General features: G+C 37.5%; 1 protein-coding gene across 1 annotated transcript in view; it reads right to left on the bottom strand.

Annotated features, from left to right (window-relative positions):
• DLGAP1 (DLG associated protein 1) overlaps nucleotides 1–23,882 on the bottom strand; it is a 205,333-nt gene that overhangs the window by 142,126 nt on the left and 39,325 nt on the right. The window contains exon 3 of the mRNA XM_018553488.1: nucleotides 1,812–1,989. Within this exon, the coding sequence (XP_018408990.1) occupies nucleotides 1,812–1,989 (178 nt within the window). The remainder of the gene's footprint in view (nucleotides 1–1,811; nucleotides 1,990–23,882) is intronic.

The raw sequence follows: 23,882 nt of genomic DNA on the forward strand, positions 1-23,882 counted from the left end.
CCTGGCTAATACGACTCCCGGCTGTCCCGGGAGAGAAACACTTTCTCCCAGAAAGGTTCACTCTGCCCGATCGAGCAGAGTAAACCTTTCCCTGCTCTGGGTTTTTTTTCCTCCTGACATCGGAGATGTTGGCTGCCGTCAGAATAAAAAAAACAAAAATCACCATAGGAATGCATAGCTAGATTCCTATTGGCTATTTCAATTTGCAATAGCCAATAGCAAACTAGCTATTGCACCCGCCCACTGCTGCTGTCAATCAGCAGAGGGGGACCTGCAGTTCTCCTTCAGGTCCCCCTCTGGTGATTGACAGCAGCAGAGGGCGGGTGCAATCGCTAGTTTGCTATTGGCTATCGCAAAGTGAAATAACCAATAGGAATCTAGCTATGCATTCCTATGGTGACTTTTTCTTTTTTTTTATTCTGACGGCTGCAGAACCGACCGGCCAATAGAAAACAGTTGGGCGGGGCTAGATGTCAATGCTAGCTCCGCCCAATCATTTTCTATTTTATTTTTTACTACTTTTTAAACTGTTTTTCTATTCTGCTTGGTACCACAGAGGGACCGAGCAGAACAGCCGAGCCGAATGTCGCTCGGAGGCATTCGGCTATTCACTCACTGCTGTTCGGCATCTATGAGAATAGGCCGAACAGCAGCGAGTAACCTGCCAGAGGTTCGGCTTAGCCGATCCAGATGTTGGATCGGCTGAGTCGAACTCCTTCGGCACTTCGGGTCGACCCGAAGCCACCCGAGCCACCCGATGAGCATGTTCGGCCGACCCGAAGCCACCCGGAGCCACCCGATGTACGGCTGATTTCAGCCGATATACGGCTGGAATCAGCCGTACCAGCCTGAAGTGAATAGCTGAACAGCGTTCGGCTCACTTTGCTTCAGGTCGGTTAGTCACTCGGCTGCCTACGGCAGCTTAGTGAATAGACCCCAGAATTTCTTTACCTTTTAGTAGATCACAAAATTAACTAAAGCATACTCATAGCTAGTGGCTGTAACTTTACAGAAAGAGGTTTGCTCTGTTACTGTAGTTTCTCTTAGTAGGTAGTTGCACAATATTGCAGGGCTGTACTTAAACATCATGCTAAACTAGTAGGCGCACTTCTTGAGTGATGATGCTCTTTTGTACAAGCTCTGCCCCTCTGTCATATGATTATGTAAGTAAAACACTAACACTAGGATGTGCTATTGGAGAAATCATGCTGTCTGCTTGATATTCACAGTTACGTTTTAACTGTGCATACCAACAAGCAAGAGAAAATAGATATGGGTGTTGATTTATTAAAGGCAAATAGGCTGCTCGTTTTGCAAAGGAATTGTTCCCTTAGTTTAGTGAATGAAGTGAAGCTCTGCTGACTTCCATTAGCACAATCATGGCAAACAAAAATAAATTTTTTACAAATTTTCCTTGCACGTGACTGGGTATTCTTTACAAAGTGAATTTTCACTTTATTCACTAAGCTAAAAGAAAATTCCTTTGCAACCTGACCAGCCTATTTGCCTTTACTAGATAAACCACATGGTCTCATGTTTCCTGAATTATAGCAAATCTTGTGACTCTCAACATCCCATGAACCCCCTTTTCTCTACAGTTCACTCTTGCGGAATATAATGGCAGGAAGAGGAAAATAAATAAAATAAGTGCCTTTATGGTAAATATGGTAAATACAGTCCTACTTTTGTTTGGCTCTTTTAGTAAATCTTAGCCTAACTAGATTAACAAGTCAAAATACTAAACTTTCAATTTCATCCCAATATTAAACAACCAATGATAGCAAGGGAACAAGGGCAATGCAATATCTCACCTGGCTGATTGTGCTCATGGCTCTCATGTAGCTCTCATTTCTAGAGCGAAATTTAGGAGATGTGAGAAGGGTTGATGGGTCTAGGGTGTCCATGCTCCTGTTGATAGAAACTTCACTCACTGCTCTCAAGTAACTGTGGCTACGGATCTGGAGCTTTGGAGAATGTTCATTTGAAATTCTGTAACAATAAATAGATAATATTACCTTATAGATTCTAGTCAGTGCTGGGTTGTGTTAAAACAAAGGGAGCGTTTTATAAATCAGTAAATTACATTCACCAAACATTCACTAGTGGTGAAGAAAGCACTGTATATTAAACACATTCACTAAGAAGATGTTTGCTCATCCTTACTGCTTTAACAATACACTCCAACATAGCCAATTTAATTTGAATTTGTTAGTTTAATTGTTAGGGGACCCCTTACAGAATGTTTATTTATTTCATTTTGTAATGAAGATTTGCTATAAAATGCATTGTTTTATCTAAGCTGGAACCCAGTTTGCGTTCAAGCTGTTTTTAAATCTTATTTTGTTCTATTGATAGCTACACATTTATTTCCAAATTATGTTAAAACACTTCACAAAATAAGTGATGTCTGTTTTTATGGTACTTTCTAGCGGTCTCTTTCCATATTGCACAAGATTTATTGCACACTATTAAAAATTGTCACAATAGAACAACTACAAAAAAGGTTGCCATGAGTTGATATCAACTCAGCGCTAATAGCCAAACAAACTGAACCATGAATAACTTATAGCTCAAGACAAATTATTTTTCTTCCATAAGAATTAACAAGGCATATAATAATGAAAAGATAGAACATTCTTTTCTTTAAATGCTATTCTTCAAGTGATACTTTTGACCTGTTGGAAAAAAGTGTCAAAATATATTTTTCCCACTTGTCACCTTATAGAACATGTTCATTTCTGTGAAACACGGGCTAAGGAATTATTGCATTGTGCTATTACCTCCTTTCTCGTAATGTGTCAGTTGTTACTCTGGGTAATACAGTAGGAAATGCATGCAATCTACTGGAGAAAACTATATTAAAAAACATCCCCTGCAGGAACTGGTGCCTTTTACAAAACACAATAGTGAAGGTGGATTTTTTTTCTTAGGAGAACTGAAATGGTCTCATCCACCTTTCTTGTTGGCAAAAACAAGTCTATAAATGCTGTTTCGATGAAATGAGTGCCTCTAGGCTGAAGTTGTGTTATTGTGGGAAATGTATATGCAGTGTTCTCGAGTCTTGGGGGCTACTAGTATAAAAACAGAAAATAAAAATACAAATTTAATTGATGGATGGTTTTAATAACATACTTTGGGTGGTTGGCAACAAAATAGATTATTGCTGACTGTATTGGGAGTCAAAGTATAAAAGTTGTGGGCTCCCAGGAAAATGTTTATTGAGGGTAATGTACTAATTCTCAAAATATATATTTGTGCTATTGTGCTTATAAAAGGTTTACATTTCTGTTATGTAGGAAAATAGGTGATAAGTCTAAAGATTTGTTAATGTGAGAGTCAGTAGAGTTATTCTTCTGGTTTGGCTTTGTTTTCTCAGGAAAACAGAAGCATCGTGATTTGTGATGTGATCCAGTAGTTTGCTTGTTGAATCATCCTTATTTTCAGGTTAGGCTTTTGACAGCTCATACAAACACATGGTTTATCCTGGTAAGGCCATATCTCACTTCAGCAGTACCACCAGATATACAGTATAGGCACATCCATCCAAACAACTAAGATGGGCAGAAGTGGGAGCTTTTATTTACAGTTACACTCCAGTCAGACATGAAATGGTCCCTCTAGACTCACTTAGGACATACAGCCTGTGGCTGTGACTCTATTTCTATCCTGGCATGTATCTTATGTAGCTGGTTGCCTTATATGATAAATCCCAGTGGTTGCTAACATCCTCACTTATTCTAAAATGGCCCTGATTCTAGCTCTGAGAGAGTTGAATTCTATGCTTAGTATTTCTTATAGAAGGGGATTGCACAGCAAAGAATCATATGGTAGGAGGCTGCAGTCCGCCTCCCCCTCCTCCAACCCCATTACCACAAGTGCTCTGAGAGCTTACACAATCTGGGTAAAATGGATTACATGAAACTCAACTAAAACTACAGTATTTCAATATATCTCAGATAGGATGAGGAGTTCTCTGATTTCAGCTTACAATTGCTCATGTAAGTTGACCCATGTTTAAAGGTTCATATAAAGTTAGGTTAAAAGGTTTGCTTCAATGGATAAATACAGAATAATAAAAAGACTCAAATACCTTTCTTGGAAATATTTCTTTTTCATGTCTGCCTTCAGATACTGCCCATATGTCTAAAGGCCTATGTGTTTTGTCACATGTGTTGAAGAGCAGATCAGTGGATCATATTCTGAGCACTGACCTTCCCATTCACCAGAGATTATAGCAAGTTGCCTAGGCCCTAACAGTGGACACAACTGAACAAAACCTGAAGAAACTTTTTCTCCAGAAAGAGAAGTATTTATATAACTCGTTACTCTACACCTCTTTAATTATATACTCTAGCAAGACAATCAACACAGCTTTATTGTAGCTCTACTTCGCAACACAATGGCAACATTAATCCATATTATGCCTTTATTTCCTATATAAACTTTCTAAATACATCTATGCAGCAGAGTAAAGCCTTCTTAAAACAGAAGGTATTCACATGTCTCATTCCATTGCAAATCCCAAAAATAATGAAAAAAGGTGCGTGGTTATACTGTCTAGATAAACTTACATAACGTTTACTCACTTGGTATTTCTTACATGTTGACCATTACTGGATCATTATATTCGCCCAAGACATAAGGACATTTGCTGATGCCACTGGGATTAGACTGACTGTGTGTGTTCATTCCGACATGGTAACACTTTAAGAATGAAGCAATTATGGTATTCAGCTACTGTCAAAGGACTGTAGAATACTGGATCCTAAAGGCACAAATGTGCCAAACATGTATGCTTTAATTACACTGGAAAAGGAAGTGATTATAAATTATACATTAGATATATTTTAGAATTTGCATAAAAAGTCAGTTTTTAGGTATGCGCCAACTAACAGATATTACTTACTGTAGGTGGGGCACATTATACTTATCAGCAATTTAAAGCCATATATTCATATAATATTATTTCATGTCTGATTCCCCTTTTCCCCCTTGGCAAGCTTGTAAAAGGATTTTGCACCTATGATGTGCCATTTTCACAATATACTATATTTTAGACCCATTGCTAATGGTGGAGGGACCAGCAGGCACTGTATGTACTGTAACTTACTACACTCACCACAGCACCCTGCTTGATTACACCAATCAAGAGCTCTCAACCCTGATGCATAGAGTGGACTAGTGGGCATTCCTAGGTGCTTGCAGACCACTGTGTGTAACGCTGACATCAGACTTGGGTCTGCAGTGAATGCAGTGGAAAGTCAATACTGACAGTCAGGCTAGGGAGGGAGAAGCTGGATGACACTGGACAGCCCAGAAGTTAGATGGGAGCAATTGGATAAAGTAGCTTCTAGTGCACACTGTTAAAAGATCACATTGTGCCATGATGTCAGAGTAGCCAGATTCCTCTCAGCAGAGAAGGCTGTACAGATGGTAATAATTACAGATAAGGCTGCTATTGAGCTTTAAAATGACTTATGGTATTGCCAACTCGAACAAGTCGTTTGTGAATTCATGATTCTTCTATATGTTTAAACTACTTTTAGTCTTTACTTTTTTTATTCTCTGAAGCTTTCTGGTGCAGGAAATGTGAATCCATGTTGTATATTATTGCTTAATGTTTTTAAGACTGATAAAAAGACATCTGAAAAGATTGTTCATCCAACTAAAAATGCTTGAAAAATCCGGCTTTGAAGATTGATTTTTTCTGGCAGCACTTGACTACTAAAACATTTTTTTGTGCAAATGTTCTAGCAATGATGTTTCTTAAACAAACATTTGACTCAGAATCACCTATTTGTTCTGACCTCTGTCTTTTCATTCGGCACCTGTATATTTAAGTCACATTTAAAATAACTTAAACCAGACAAAAAAAACCTGAGAAGCAGAGGGATATACAGTATGTTAGTTCTTTCCCACTGGGACTGACAAGCAAAGGTTTCTGCTTTTGATAAATATCCTTCTAAAAGACACTCATTACTGTAATTACCTGAGGACATGTTGCAGAGGAGTTTTTTTCGTTTGATAACCATTCAGAAAATACTGTATATATATATAAACTGTACTCAGCAACAATGATGCAAATATTATTGACCAGGGACAAGAAAACAAAGATGACCTTTCGGGTTAACCCGGGTCTCCATCAAGGCCATTTACATTATGTGTTTACATGAACTAACATCATGATGTAGAGAACAGGGGGAGCCAGTTACTATTTCCTCAAAGTGAACAGTAGTTAATGCAATGAATAGAGGAGCCCTGTCTGCCTAAGATTAGCTCCATGTAGGTAATATTATAGTGTATTTCCACTTTTGCAGCCAAATTGGAAAAATACCTACTTTATATTTGTTCCATGTTCTCATTCACATAGCATAACCTATAAAAAATGTAATTGCTACATATTACTTACTCTTTCCTGAAATAAAAGACTAAACATAATTTTCCTTCAAAATACAAAAGGGGAGTTAATCTTTAACCTAATTAGCCCTGTGTGTACTGCGATGGCAGATCTCTTTGTCAGTCGTAAACAAGATTTGAACACTGTCTATCCTAACAAAGGGTTAAAGATTGAGATGCAATGTATGTTAATGGTAGGAAGCTCACTTTGTCTCTCTTCTATGAGGACAGCGAAAGTTTCATGTCACTTTGAAATTGTACAGAGAAGCTCCTCCTGCTACATATAGACATCTAGACAACTCTACATAATGTTTACTCACTTGATATTTCTTACATATTGACCATTACTGGATCATTATAATAGCCCAAGACATAAGGACAGTTGCTAATGCCATTGGGATTAGACTGACTTTGTGTGTTCATTCTTACATGGTAATATTTTTTTTTTTAAGGATAAAGCAATTATGGTACTCAGCTACCAACAGGGGACTGTAAAATACTGGATCCTAAAAATGTGCCAAATATGTATGATTTATTTATACTGGAAAAGGATGTGATTATAATCTACTTGGCTCTACCAACCAAACAAGTACATAAAATCTCAATTAGTTTCTTGGTACTGAAGTTGCAAATAGAAGTATAAAATGGAGGTAGTGCAGGCATGAATCATATAGATAATTCATGTCTGGATGATTTACTATTATCAACAGCAGAAAATAAATATAATACATTTTCTCCCTAAGTCCAGTATGTCCTGTTATCTCTATATTGCAATACCCTAGTGATGGAAGAAACACTAACACACAGGGTCAGGTTCCTCCCATGGAACCTCAGCTGAGCATGTATAGAATCCTAGGTAAGCCAGGATAGAGATGGCTACCACAAAGCCCACCCAAAGGTTCAACACAATTATCATACACTGAACATAGGAATAGACTAAAGGTGCCCATACACCTTACAATTATCTGCAGATTTTCTGTGGTCAGATGAAAAAGTGCAACATATTTGCCCAGGTGGAGATTACTCCATCCACACAGTTAAGTGTAGATGGAGGAATCTGTTTTCCATCTGACCACAGAAAATATGCAGATAATTGTAAGGTGTATGGCCAGCTTAAAGGTTTGGTGAACTTAAAGAAAGTTTTGGGATTGTTACAGTGATGATATAAGATAAATTAGCTCAAGTAACTAAGAACATTACCCAATTAATAATATCAGGATGATGTATAATTTTCACTCAGACCATCTTCCTTGTGTAGAGCAAATGATTAATTTGTGCAAACGTAAACTTAGAAATTATAATACAAAATCCCTAAACTTAGATATTGTAAAAAAAATATATATATTTCCCCTTAGTCATCAATACAAGGTTTAGGATAGGCTTTGATCTGATTGGTGGCAGAGGAGACATTCCAAGTCTTAAAAAGAACACTATGATACATAACATCAGGGCTATTATGGCATATTGTTACCCTATGGTTTAAAACTTACGCAAGATCGTAAGATCTAAACAGTGATCTTATACAAAATGACAACATCCTAGATTTTTTGTCTAATGAATCTAAAAAAAAGTGTGTTGTGTGTGATTGTAATATGCAACCCTTCAGGGACAATTTAAAACTTGTTAACAAGTAAAAGCTTCATAAATGTCACAAAGGTTTCTTGATCAGACTTTTAGCTGCACATATAAAAAGTACAAGAGTTAGCGTGAAGCTTACAGCAAAATCCCTGGACCAGATGGCACTTTCCCAAGAACACTTGAAGGTGGTTAGTGAATAAAAAGAGTAGATACTAATCATGATCATTCAGCAGAGATAGAAGCTGAGCCAAAAGACCTGGTGGTGCCAGGTGTTATGCTTTATAGAAAAAAAAAGCCTAAGCCAGACAATTAAACACAGCGCTTCAGTCATCAATAGCTTGAACATTCAGATATGTTCAAACTGTTTTGGCTAATTTGTTCTATTACTAAACAGAAGCAAAATATTTTTTAGTTTTTAAAGGTAGAAAGTACCAATTCAGGAAAACTGGGAAGCTGATTTTGTCCAGTCTGCTGTATGCAGTAATATGAATTATTAACATTCCCTTTGATAGATGCTTGAATAGTTGCTAGATGGAATGCACTCTTGATGGTGTGACTGGGCCCTCAGTGCATAGTATATTGAAATGACAGCAGAACTGCGCAGTTGTGAGCTCACCAATGGACAAGTTTGGAACTCATATTATAATTAGCTTACCTAGATAGGGGAATGTGAAAACATATTTTTTGATATTCCACTGCCAATACTGTGGTTTGATTATAGAACTTCCTGCACTGTTTGCAGTAACCATTTTTCAGAGTGCAGTCTTTGCTGAATACATTTGCAATTATTTAGCATTTTCTGTCTCTATTTATCATTGCCTGTTTCACTTTGTCACAGGATTTCAAGGGTGTCACCAGATTCAGGTACACACATTTTTATCAAAGTCAACACAGACAGATGTGCTATACTTTCCTAAATCCGAGTTTATGAGAAAATAAAGCCTAGAACAAATAAACAATTGGACATCCAATAGAAATCATGGAATTGTTTTCTTTAACAAAAAAAAAGGTTGCTTTGTTTTCACCCTTCTGTCCAGTTCATCCCAAACCAGCTCGATGGGGTTTAAGTCTGGAGACTGTGCTGGTCATTCAATGATCTGAAGCCTACCGTCTTTTTCTTTTCTTCTAAGGTAGTTCTGATACCGCCTGTAGGTATGTTTTGGGTCATTATCTTCCTGTAGGATGAACCCTTGACCAACTAGGCATACACCAGAGGGTATTGCATGGTATGGTAAGATATGGCAAAGCAAAATGCTGTGGTAGTGTGATAGACTCACCCGTCCGCGATCCAGCTATGCTATGCAGGGCCGCGCATGTCCGGGCCGTCACCAGGCTCCTCCCCCTCATGCACAGTTGACTCACTCCGTTGCAGTCCAGCTGGACCGCACAGTTTAGGGCTTCAGCAAGCTCCTCTCCCAAGAGCGCTCAGCGAGGGGATATTTAAGGAAGGCAAAACATATGTTCCGCATCCGACTGTTTTGTATGGCGCACGCCGAACATATCTTCTGAGGACTTAACGGATCAGCAGTGACACTTGGGTTGCCATCCTGGTCCTCAATACCAGAGGGACTTCCATACCAACCGAGGAAGGACTCCTTGAAAACCGCAAGTAGTACTGCCTGAGGCTTATGGACACTTTACCACATATGACACAGGCTTGAGAAGAGCCATTGTCAATGGGACTGAATTAACCTATGCTAATCTGCATTACCTGCATACACTGTATACTACTGAGCTAATTCGCATAATTGCTATTGCTTGCATACCTGCATACTCTGACTAAGTCAAAACGGAAATATATATTGCTAATTACTTGCATAACTGCTTACTCTGAACACCAAGGATCTGATTCATAAATACGGTTGTTTGCATTGCCTGCCTTACCTTGATACTTTGACTAAGACTGTGCTAAGTATTATATTGCTTTTGAAGTGCATTGCCGCATTAACCCCATCATACTCAGTTGGGGCTGTGCGAGTTCTTATATCGCTTTTTTGAGCTGCATTACCTGAAGCCACCTCTGTACTTTTAGGGAGGCTGAACTAAACAGAGGGGATAGTAATCTTACTTATCAGAGATCTTGTGTTACGCATTGTCCACTAGGACTACACCACCAAAGCCCAAATTGACTGGAAATTATGTAATTGATTCCAACCTCCATTAAACAATATTTGGAGAGTGATAACCAGGAGTCATATACTGAGTCCCGTCATCCAAAGCCTACTCCACAGTTGAGTATCCCACTCACCCCAACAGGATTATTACAGGTAGTAGTTCTGGTTCAGTGTGCCACTCACTCTGTGCATGTCGCCGACTCTGGATCCAGAAAAAGAGCCCCAGACCATCATGCTTCCTCCTCCATGTTTGACAGCTATATTCAAGTGCATTCAAGTACCTCACTATTAAAAACAATGTAGCTTATCTGTGTACCACTTGGCTGTAGATCCTCAAATCATCTCTGAATTTTTACTGACATTGTCCTTCCTTCTGGAGGGTGACTTCTTTTGTTCTCCACGGTCTCTCTGTGTGTTGTAATGTAGTCACCCTTCCAACCTCGCTCTCGTGATGGACTACAATCTCAATACAAATTAAGAGATTGTAGTCCATCTTGGGAGTGAGTGTGGATCGATGGCTACTTTACAACACACCCAGGACCCATGGGGAACAACAGTAGCCATCCTCCAGAAGGAAGGACAGTGTCAGCATGAATTTAGAGATGATTTGAGGATCTATAGCTGAGTGATACACAAATAAGGTACATTTGTGTTTATAGTTAGGGCACTTAAATGCACTTTTAGTGCCACTTTAAGCCACACTTGTTTTATTTGCTAAGGTAAGTGGGTCAACACTTGTGATTCCCCCATATATCAGTCTGTACTGTGATGTATATATGTGGATTTTACAAGCATTTTGCTACTGTATGTTTGTAATATTTAACTACAAGTGCTTAATAAATTAATACATACTTTACAAAGACAATTGCTCTGTCCTTTTTCTTTTCTTTGATCCTGAATATATAAACTTTTTTAAGGCAGTGCAAAAGAGTATTGATGTAAAGTACAAGCGAGCCTAAGCAACCATTCAGTGTCCAATGTACTGAATTCAAGTGAAGGGGGAAATGAATACTGATTTTTTTGCAATTAAGTACTTTACACTACACATTTCTCGGTGGCTTGTGGTTACATGTAAGCTTTTTTATATCCAACTTTAACCAGGGTTAATCTTTAACATGACTGCAGATCAGCTGTACACTACAACAACAACAGCATACCTATAGAAACATTTAGAAAATAACTAAGTGAAAGAGAGTCATACAGTCAAATTATTACGGTCATGTACAGATACATAGACTTTCTGTCTGTTTAGACATGTCAGAATAATTCAATTTGGTGCTGACTGATTGTTGCAACGTATTATTATTATGTCAAAGACAGGCAGAGAATTTGTAACTAATAACAAGTCAATAGTTTCAACACCATTAAAGAATACATCAAGGTAAACCAAGCAGATTTGTAAATAAAACCTCGTTTCTCCCACTATCATCAGAGATGTTGGCATGATATCATAACCATTTTGCCAGTTTAGATTGACTTTCTGAGGGCTAATAATGCCATCTGCTTTAGGCACAGGATTGCTGAATGCATAGTGGTGTATGTATACATTCACAGACCCATGCACCCTGCAAAAGTGCACGTATATTCATTCTGTGTGAATTGATGCTAAAACTAATGTTTATGCCTGCTTTCTTTTTAGGTCGAATGTAATATCAGGAAAATACCACATTATGGCCACTAGAAGGAGCTGAGGAGCATAGGAAAATTATACTTATTTGCTATGTTCCTCAGCTCCTTTTAGTGCCCATAATGGTCAAATAACTTACCCTAATTTCCCTGTAGATGTGTCTGCTCCCTACTCTCATTCTTCTGCAGGGTTAGCAATGAGCTAACACACACAAAGGATTACTTTACACAATAAAGTTATTTAATTATATTTAAATATTTGTACAAACAAAACAAAAAACAACTTTTATTTGAGCTGCAATGACTTCTATAATTGCACCCAAAGTTAATCACTTGTTTTCCTGTAACTCCTTTTGATGAGAGATACATTGTATTACTATTAAATTAGTCAATTTCACTATGACAGATGTTGTGTAGCAAGAGGATATTACAATGCTTTAGAACATGTGACATGATAAGATCAATGTCATATTATGATTCTAAAACAAATACATCAGGAAGACGAAGTCATTAATTATATTATTTTCCATGCATGTTATATATTTGCATGTAACTGCAAATCAAAACAAGCAAATCACCTTTCTAATTGTATGCACTTCTGTGTGTCCCCTTTTTAAAAATGTATTCCAGTAACAGCTGTTTAACACACGCACTAATGTCCAAATGCTTTTATTGTCAAGACTTAATACATTACTATTGTTTCTTCGAGAGCTAATGTTTTCCTGGATGCGTATCAAAAACATCCAGTATATAAAGATATGTCAGATTGTATAACTGTGTTGCTTCAGTACCGTGGACAGCAACATTATCAATGCACATGGAGAGTTAATTTGCTGCTTGTACCCCAAATGGAGAAATACTTTAGTCTTTTCTCTTTGCATTGCTTTTCTCTGCATTCACAGGTTCATCACATGGTGCCACCTAGCTGTCTTATGGAACTCATGTTGACAGCGGACAGGTATTCAACAGTAGACTTCCCCTTTTTAATATTCCACAGTCACCACCTCACTCATTCCATCTTCAGGGCTTTTTTGGTTAAAATAGCAAAGGTGCAACATACTATTCACTACCTAGGATGTTATCCATCATAGTAGAAAAGACACTGTCTGTCCTTGTGACACCCATACAACGTCAGACACTGGCAAAGGAAAACACAGGTGGCAATAAAAACCTCGTCAGTTCTAACCCTTCCTCTCATTACCAAAAATGTGTTGTCTACTTTGCCTGTATGCCTATGGAAAGCTTTCCCATTACTTCCTGTCCTATTAAGAAATTAGGGTAAATCCCCTCAACAGGAACACAGATGACAATTAAAGCCTGACAGCAGCTTTAACCCTCCAATAAAACAAAATAAAAAGTTTTGTCTGTAGTTGGGCTTTTAATCCAAAATCATATTCATTGATTGACTGTAAGGTTGAGCCAGAACACCTGCACACAGCACATTTGTTAAAGTCTGTACACTTTCTTACACTGAAATGTAATAAAATGTCTTATTTATGCTGGAGGCACTTTTTGAAATACCAGCTTTAAGTTCACTTTAAGAATTTGAAGCTGGCAAAATTTGCAGCATTTGCCAGGTAAAGATGAGGGTCCTGAAATGTTTTGGTCGTTGTAAGATTTTTTGTTAATAAATGGAAGGTTTAAGTTTGCAGCCATGCCTTCATTAACATATACAAATGTGCAACAAACAGTCAAGACTTAAAATGATATGATGACTTTATAAAAAACATAAAAATCATTATATTTTGTTATAAGTAAACTGATCTGACAAATAAGGAAAATGTAAGCTCTGCATTTCACCATGAATCATATCAAACCGACTTTTTAGTTGACTCTCTGAACAATTTTACAACATAAAAATGCCCGCTATGTTCTTAACCATAAGGGTTCTGAAAAAGAAAAACAATAATAACTGAATGATACTAAATGATCACGACAATATTGCTATAAAACATATATTTTACCTTCTATATCTTTAAAGAAAGTGGCATTTGTTTTACCTTTCTCATAATGTTAAACACTGGCATTTGTTTTCACCCTTCTTATCATATGTTAAACACAGTTTATTAATATCTAACAATTTTCTGCCTTCTCCTGAGGCCCCAGGTTGAATGCTTTTAAACAAAATACTTTAGGTGTAACATATCAAGTAGTAACGGCCTAATTAACTAAAGTGTAAAGTGAGATGATGTGAATAAGGTTTGAGCCTAAATTACTTCAGTGGAAAGTCAGGTGAGCTTAACGTGTTTGCTCTTCATGCAGCCAATCATGAAGAAGAAACTCTGTTTTTTCAAATCCCATTGCAGGTGACTGGACACTCATGCACAGGTTTCCTTTTACTACAGTAACTCAAGCCCTCATTCACTGCACTGCATTTGTGTTGCCACAGCAGCCTGTTTATTTTTATGCCCTTGGTATTTTCCCCTGTCCCCCTCCTGTTTGGTGCTGGTTAGTACAGTCCCTAGCTAGATACTCACTGCCCTTACTCTACTTCTCAGTTAGTTTCACGTTCCAAGCAGAGACAGGGCTTGGGAAAGTCATTGTCTTTTGATTCTTTAAACTGGTATAAAATCCTCTTGTATATTGTATAATTCTGAAGTAAAACTAAATTTGATTGAAATTCTTTGTCTTATTGAATAGTTAACCTCTTGCCGTCCGCCCGTAGTAAAAAAACGGACGGACGGCACTGCAGCATCTGCACTGTGGATTTTAACAATCAGCAAGTGCCAATACTATCTGCACAGACTGGGATCTAAAGAGGTATGTTATTGCATATATCTGCATTTGAAAGAGAACAGGATGAAGCCTTTTTAACACTCTGCATCATTGGTTGTGACGTTTTTCCCTGTGCATAGTCTTTATTTGAGCATATGCTGCATTAAAATCACTAAAACCTGCTTGCAAATATCATTAGACGTAAATCCTTCTACTGTTTGGAAAGCTGTGTATGCATTGGAGATTTATATTTATTGAACTTGCTTGTGGAACTACAAGAACTGTTGTTTCTAGAATTATTCCTACTAATGCAATATTTGTGCTGACAAAATCTCTAACGTGTTTCACACATACTTGCATTTAAACACTAAGCACTGTGGTTGAGCGCAAGAATGCATGAAACACATCAGAGATTTTGTATATAGGACTGCCACGTTTCCTTGTGGTTACAGTGTATTTCATGGCTGGTTGCGAGCTGGTGTGTGCACCCTGTCAGTGGATCCAAGTGGACCAACACAAAGCAGCACCTAGTACGTGCGCTTTAAAACCTTTTCTTAAGTTGAAAGAGAATTATGAAACAAACAAGGCAGAAATTATTATTAATTCATATAATCTGTGCAACAGGATTATGCAATGCTTAACTACTGCTGATGAGAAATGTAATGATGCAGGGCAACTAAGCAGTGCACGTTCAATGCTTAAAAGAACCTAGGAAAGCTATAAAAGACTGTCTGAAAAATATTCTTCATTTCTGTCAAATGTCAATGCAGAAGGGTCTCTAAGAGATAAAAACTTTACTGCAACAGAGAAACTTTACTTAACAGAGAAAATCACTTCATATTTTAGGAGTCCAAGTCATTGATAGAGGACAAGACACCACAAATGTATTAAACAACAGTTAATTCCTCCAAGCATTCTAAGAGATCTTTTAGATCACTTAGATTCTGCTCATATAGACTGTGCTAAGGTGTCAACTCATATAGTCAACTCATAGCAGCCCATGCTAAAGCAGAAGCAGCAAAAGGTAGAAGTGTATTGCATTAAGAGCGAATCTGCCACTGAAACACAAGCTGCCCAAGCAGAAGTGCAAGCTGGCCAAGCATGTGCACAGGCAGAGACACAAGCTACTCAGATATGTGCACAGGCAGAGGCACAAGCTTCCCAAGCACAAGAAAAGAAGTAGCAGCTGTAACTAAACTCAAAGAGGAAGAAGTAAAAAGAAGATTAAAAATATATATATTTTTTTTTTGCGCAGGCATACACTTTAAAGCACCTTTTGAACAAGCATCTTTGGTCTATTTTCAAAAAACTCTTTTGAACTTTATATACTAGATTACTGTTTTTTTCTGAGAATGGACTTTTCTTCTACTGTTTTTATATAAATTTGGAGATATTGGTGATAGTATTGCACATTGTCACTTATGCACATGATTGAGGATAATTTGCGAATTGGGGTGGGAGCGCAGTGCACTTTAGATATTCTATGAATTGAATGATACTTATCATTTGAGCACTTGCAACTATGTGATTTGTTTTATTTCTAGTTATAGTTAGGAGTGCGGATTGGTTATAATTCATACACTTTAAAGAGTTGGAAGATAAGGAGATAAGTCATTCTCACATTCCTCCAAATATTACTTGCTGGCTTTAAAGCTGGCTTCTTTTTATAATAACTGTAATTTTGTTTTTGTATTGTTCAGCTTACTCTGCAGCACACACTATCATTTTATTCCTTCTGTGCTTACTGAGGGTTTTCAATGATCTCTATTGTGAATGGGGCCAGTAGGTCAAATGACCCTTACTATGAAAAGGACATTTGTGAAAGCTCCCATTCTAAACAGATGGTACAGCATGATGATGTCAATATGTTATGCCCAGTGTGACAGAAACAATAGGAAAGTGATTGAAGGAACCTATGTGTCACTCAGTTTTCTGTTCAGTTTTTATAAAGTAGCCGTTAAGTCATATTGCAGTGCAATTAACATTCACCGATTTTTGGCCTGAAAAGGGTCTGATTTGCTGGAGTGTTGAGTGAAGGGCTGCATCTGGCTCCATTAGATGCATGCATAATTTAACTGACAGCAGCTGTGTTCCTACTGTATCTGGGTTTTTGCTTGCTCTAAACCTGGCATAAAAGAACATAACACTGACCTGTAAGATGATGAACATTTTGATGATGTAAGCACAGGATGTTCTTTTATAGCATGCCTGACATTAGGTCTTCACCTTGTGAGCCACGAGCATTTATGTATAGTTAGCGCTGGATAGACTTTTGCTTGTCTGGTTTTATTTTGTGCAACCTGTCAAAAACTGGTTGGGACCTTTTGAATTCCACATATAGCTGTACGCTGACATGTTATATTTTATATAGCATGTAGTATAAAATAGACAGTGCTATTTTTATTTCATTTAAATTTATTCTAGATTTTCCTGAATTGAAATATTCTGAGCAATGTCTTTTTGCCTTATTTAAACAAATGCCTAAAATGTATTGCAAATATAATCAAAATACCTGAGTAATCTCTCAGTGTGAGTTCTATCCACTGGTTTTTATTCCGTTAATCTGCCTCAAACAAAGCATGGGAGAGCTTCTAATTCAGGAACTCTTCCTGGGGAAGGTGAATAATAGTTCTGATGGTGTAAGAACTTGATCCAAGAACTTACTTCTAAGTATGAGCCTGAACTGCATGCTTGACAGATGCTGATCAGATAATGGGCACCTTCAGCACTATAATTACCCCTGGGGTATCATTTTCAGCAGTGGTAAGGTGTTATATTTATCTTCTTTCTAAAATGGCATTTGTAATTTTTATTTTCTGCTCATTCGATCCAAAGTATTAAAATATACTCTGATCAAAAGCCAGAATCAGAGAGAAAAATGATATATCAACTAGGGTGCATAAAACTAAGGAAGCATTTATTACAGCCTAAAATTATCATTCTTTTAGGGGATATAGAAAGTGGCTCTACCACAAAAACATTATTTTATCACTATTCAGTAGTTATGGGCCTGTGCTTGGTGATTTAAGTAAAAAGGAACAAAAAAAGGAAAAATATACACTCCTTGACCGCCAGCCAGAGAACAAATTGACTATAAATATTTTACTGTTGACCATCCCAACCCCCCATCAGTCAATTGCATTTATTACTAATATGAAATACTGCAGTTACCATATTTTCTTTTAGTTAATTAATATAAATGACTGACAGGAGGTAGAGACACTGTGCCCCACAATGCAAATAACACTTTATTCATGAATTCATAGTTATATAGTTGGTCAGACTGAATAATGACACAGGTCCATCTAGTTCAACCTATGTTTGTATGTGTAAGTGTGTACTAATGTCCCTAACAACTGCCATAACCTTGTATATTCTGTAAACTGAGAAACTCATCTGAGTGTTTTTTGAAGTCATCAATGCTTTCAGCTCGTATAACAAACTTCAGAAGGGAATGCCATATTTGTACTGCTTTTATAGTAAAAAAAACTCCTTGCATAGTTAGATTTTATACCACATCTCGTCCAGCTTCTTTTTGTGCCCTCATGCCCTCTTCAGAGTTCTTAGTTTAAATAGTTATTCCTACACTGATGAGTTTGTAAATTACAATCAATTCCCCTTGTAGGCACCTCTTCTCCAAAGAGAACAAGTTTCATTCTTGTAGTCTATCTTGATAACTCAGACCTCCCCCCCACTCCCCATTTTATTAATGTTCTTGCCCTTCTCTGAACTATCTCTAACTCAAGGATATCCTTGCTAAGGATTTGTGACCAAAACCGAGCCATATACTTAAAATGTGGCCGAATCAGTGTTTTATATAGTGGTAGAATTACTTTACATACCTTGAAAAAAATCCCTCTTTTAATACAAGATAGTACTCTGCTAACTTTGTAAGCTGCAGTTTGGCATTGCATGCTATCACTGAGTGTGTGGTCTATAAGGACCCCCAGATCTTTCCTAAAGAGTATTCTGCATGCATGTTCTTAGCTCCCAAGTCCATAACTTTACTTTTTTCTATATTGAAACTCATCTGCCATGTTGCTGCCCACTCCTAGATTTTATCAAGGTCTTGTTGAAAACGTAGTACCCTACATACTGTAGCTTGGTATTGTCAGCAAACACTGCAATTGAGCTATTTTTTCACTTATGAATAGGATAAACAGAACTGGTCCCAGGAATGAACTCTGGGGACCATTTAGAGAATGAGTGGTTTATCAGTACCTTCAGGATCAGATCCTGCAATCATTTTTTTTTTACCAATGTGCATACAGCTACAGGGTTATAAGGTAATTTCCAAACAATTTAAAGTCCATCATTCTACAGTGAGGAAAAATATTCACAAGTGGAAATCATTTTCCACTTGTATATATAAATATTCACAAGTGGAAACCAAGGACCACCGACCTCAATGAACTGAAGCAATATTGGAAAGAAGAGTGAGCCACAATTCCTCCACATTCATGTGAGACACTGATAAAGCCATACAGAAAACAATTACTCATTATTGTTGCTGAAGGTGGTTCTACAAGTTACTGAATCATAAGGCACTTAGAGTTTCACACATGGCTTCTCCATTTTGGCTTTGTTTTTAAAAATAAATAATGACACGGTGTAATATATTATGTACCTAATCTGAGGTTGTATTTACCTAATTTTGAGACTTGTTAAGGACTAGATGGTTTTTATTATGTCCTGATACTTAAAACCATAGAATTCAAAGATGGTGTACTTTCTTTTTCACGCGACTGTATGTGGCTAAGTGTGTAGGAAGCAGCAATGAACACCTCTCAAGTCATGAAGAATGGTAAGGAGTTTAAATGGCCCCCTTCAGTATTTCTGCAAGGCGTTGCAGTGGATAAGGGATGGCCATTCTCTAACTCATTACAACATACAAATGGGCATCTATGCAAGTTAAAAAGATGGGTAGAGGTTTTAACAGTGTTAAATCACATGTCATAATAGGCATTCTATATGGGTACAAGAGTGAAAGGGTCACAACCTCTGTCCTGCCTACCTGCCATCTGTATCCTTGCCACTTACAATATGCAATAAAGTCTTATTTTTTTCTTAGATGTGTTGCATTAAAGAGTACAAAATGATACTTGCTGACTCTGTCCTTTAAATTGTGCACAGAAATTGATATTTGCTCATTATGTCCTTTGGGTTAAACATGGTCATATTTTGTCACCTTCAATGGTATATCCATTCATCCAGTGTATACATTAGACAATACATTTAAAATACCTTTTGTCATGATTATACATTTATCTCCTATGTTCAGTAACTCTATATTGAAAAAAGTGCATTGTGAGCAAGAAAAAGGACCTGACTTTATGTTAGATCCCCAATGCAGATCAGTTTGTTATCAGTAAAGAACAAAGCTTTAGCCATCAATTACTGATTACTGTCACTAGCACTTTTTACTTTGATTCATCTATAGTACAAACTCTCCACAAAATGTAAAAAAAAAAGCAAGATCGCTTCAATGGTAATTTAACTTTAGTTAAAAACATTTGATAGAAATTAACTTAATCTAATTTAAGCTATGATTTTCTAAACCTGTCCTTAAATGCAAATATGGCTTCCTTGTATGGGGAAGTCTTTACACTGTTGTTATTTCTTTATCACAGTATTGGTTTACTGCTGTTGCCACCAGTATTTCTCTTTAAGACCACACTGAGAATACACATCAAAGTAAATCAGGGTTCATTAAAGCAGATGTAGACCCTAGCTGAATGGCTGGAGTTGGCTAAAGGACTGAGTATCATTAACAAGTGCCATTAAAAAAAATAAAAAAAATACTTGTTTTCTCTCTTTTTCCATCCTGTGTTGCTTCTCGGTGTTGCTACCCACATATATACAATCTAAGTGATGGCTGCAAACAGGGCTGTAGCTACCATGGGGCGAGTGAGGCACTCGCCTCAGGCGCAGATGAGAGTGGCCTAGCCAGGGCCGGCCTGGTTGCGTCCCCTCGCCCCTGTTGCCATGGCAAGCACAGGGCACCATGGGAACAGGGGCTCCATGCAGCCACGGCTCGGCAGGGAGAAGAGAGGCGGCACAAGCTCCAGCTTCTCCTTGGATCCCCTCTGCTCTCCTCCGCCTGAAGGCGGGGGCGCATGACGTCACATGATGCTGCACGTGTGCGGCGCTGGGTGACATCACACGTCTGTTGGGGGGGCACAATTTTCTGTTCTTGCCTCGGGTGCAAAAGGAGCTAGCTACGGCTCTGGCTGCAAATATCAAGACTAAGCCCTTATTAGGGAGAAATGCATAAAATGAGTAGGAAAGGGTCTAGCAGTAAGCGATGTACCATAGTCTGGCTTTGTATGTTTGTATTACTTGCAATAAAGCTTTTTGGATATAAAAAAAATCTGCAACCTGGTTGTCTCTGCTCTAAAGTAGCACTGTGACAAAATTAAACCTGGCCACATCTCTTTTTAGTGAAAGTCTGTCTCACTTTTAACAACTTGCTGGATTCCCAGTTTGCTTTGCGTAGCTTTCCCTGCTGCTTGATGTAATGCACTCTCAATTTCTAAAGACTAAATATCCCATCACGCATTGCTTCCAGCTAGCAATGGCAATGTTATATTATGGGAAGTTGGGATGTATACATATTGAATTTGTAATATGAAAGAACGTGTTTGTATATTGTGAGAGGCACAAGGAGGTATTCTTTGTATCTTAAAGACAACTGTATATTCTACTGTATATTCTATATCATTGATGGAATGTAACCCTTTTTCTCTATGTTTTTAATTACTGTTTTTAAACAAGATTTTAAATAAATGTAAATTTTTTATATAAAAATTGTAATTTGTTGTAGTTTGGCACCTATAAAGCCCCAACTAAAACAAATATCAATCTACTTCTACTTTATAGGGATGTAGTGCCATATTACTTGGTGGTTCAATGCAAAACATTTTTGTGCATACATGTTGGGTTGTAGTTCAAAGGCAGGCTTTGTGCTAGTGGTGACACAAGGAAGTACATATTCACAAGGCTGAGTGAAATTGTGTCAATGTATTGAGGCAGTACACCCAAAGCTAAAGTACACATTTTTCTCTTAAAGAAATTGTCTGATTTGCGTGTGGCAGTGTGATTAAATGGGCACTGAAAATCAAACTAATTATTCAAATCTACAGAGATGGGAATCTGAATTTCACAACATGTTCCTGTCTCAATTACCAATACAGGATGTGCTGGCTCACATTACCACAACGAGAGTCATTTTCATTTTACAGGATCAGTCTGGACATTTTCTTACAGCATAAGCCAGAATCCCTCAGTGAGATGTGGAAGAAACGTTTGCAGTTTGAAAATCGGCTTATTTTTTTCATTACACAGTCTCCAAAATCATATTTAATTAAAGCATATATCATGCTTCCAGCAGCACAGCCTAATTCCTGTATATGAAATTTCTTCATGTTCATATATAAAGACAACAGTAATAATATAATATAAATATATTTAACTTGAACTTTTGCTGGTTATATATTAGGTCACCTAATTACATCATATTTTTTCCTTATAGTCATAGCTGGAGGTAAAAGACATTTACCCTTACAGTGCAACTCATTTTTACTAGGCAATCTGAAAATGCTTCACAGATGAATTCAGCAATGCTTTATCACATTGGAAGTTTACACATTTAACATTTCCTACTTAGTACCCCCTACAATTCCAGCACCAATAAAATTATGCAAATCAGAGCCCCACAAGAATCCATTTACATTTCAAAGTATGCTAGATGGCAGAAGAGTACATGTTTCAAGTTCTCAACAGGATTGCAGAACACGATGTATCCGTTCATTTTACTGCAGACATAAGCATAAGTCAACTTCCTTTTCTTTTATCAAGAAAGAAAAGTGTTACCCTTTCACAAGCAAAAAGCTGAAAATAGCTGGGCAGTTTGCAAACTTACAGGGACTCTGTCCATTTAAAACAAAATGAGGTAAAGCCATCCCTGCAAAGAAAGCAATTATTACTTACCTGTTATGCTGCCCATGCCACCAAACTCTACTGTATTAAAGAGCCTTGAAGTTCAGCAATCAACACTACTGGGAGTGTCAGATACTGGTATTATGCATTGTGGTTTCCTCCACTAACCCCCATGCAGGGGGTAGCAATGTAGAGGCTGGTGGAAGGAACCACAGAGCACAGAAGGTCAAGGCATTCAACACACTTGGAAGTTACATTGTTTGGCAGCATACATTTAAATTACTTTTTTTTGCAGGGAACGCTTTGGTTTAACTTTTTAAAACAGTGACAATGTCAGTTTAATTAATGTTTTAAATGTAGCAAAACATTTGTTTTATCCATTTTCAAAGCAGACCTCCAGCTACATAGTTACATAGTTAGTCAGGTTGAAAAAAGACACAAGTCCATTGAGTTCAACTTATTTTCAGTCTTGGGTAGAGTGAGGAAGGGTTACAAACACAGAGTTTTATTGCTGCCTGTGTCCCCATAGTTACTGCATGTGCCTTGATTGTTGCGATTTACTTTTACTTTTTGCTGTGTCACTGACATAAACTAAGGAGAATATCATCAATAAGGATATAGGCAGAAATAAAAGCATCTTCAAAAGATGTTAATATATAAAGATAGTGTGGTACATGATCCTAGGGATTACTTGAATCATATTTCCTATTGGGTCCTTAGTTGAACTTACAAAACTTCTTCCCTAGACTGGTGCATGTAAAATCTTTTGTTAGTGGCAGAGTCACTTTAATGTTTGTGCACAAATTACCAGAAAAATAAGTTAGTGAGTACTCTCTTCACTGCCATTCCTTCTGATTGCACATACACAACTGCCATCTGGGAAAAAAAGGTTTTCCCCCTAAATGCTGGACAGACCACAATACCTGGTCATCTAAAAAATCCGTAGTGAGGTATCACCTACCCTATAAAACAGGTCCTCTGATTGTGCCTTTTCCTCGATGTCAAGGCTGCAAATGTTTTCAAATGTAATGCCACTTCAAAGAGCAAAAGGCATAGGGGTGATTTACTAACCTAAACACACGCACGCACCAGGTGCGTGTGATTTTCACACAGCAAAACGTATTTATCAACCAAAAAGTCTCTAAAAGTCTCTTATCATTCTAAAACTTATGAAAACTTTAATTAGTTTTACTTTGGGTTAATTATCTCACCACGGCCATACCCATATTTATATATATATGCAATGTACTGTATATATATTGGTATTTATGCATGTGTATATTTGTGTACATCTCTGTGTACACACAGTCTTTGACTAGGAGGAGTGAGGCAGTATATGGCAGTATACGCTTCACTGCTGTCCCATCTGAATACATGTATCATCAGCACCTAAATGGAAGATGACCTAGAGAACATATTGGAAAAGGATGTGAAGACTAAAGAAAAGATGGATATGAAAAGAAGAGGGGTTTTTTAAATTTTCGAATTTCTAGGTACTTTGGTGGTATTTACATA

This window comes from Nanorana parkeri, unplaced genomic scaffold, assembly GCF_000935625.1.
Source record: "Nanorana parkeri isolate BGI_ZX_2015 unplaced genomic scaffold, ASM93562v1 scaffold7, whole genome shotgun sequence".
NCBI lineage: Eukaryota > Metazoa > Chordata > Amphibia > Anura > Dicroglossidae > Nanorana > Nanorana parkeri.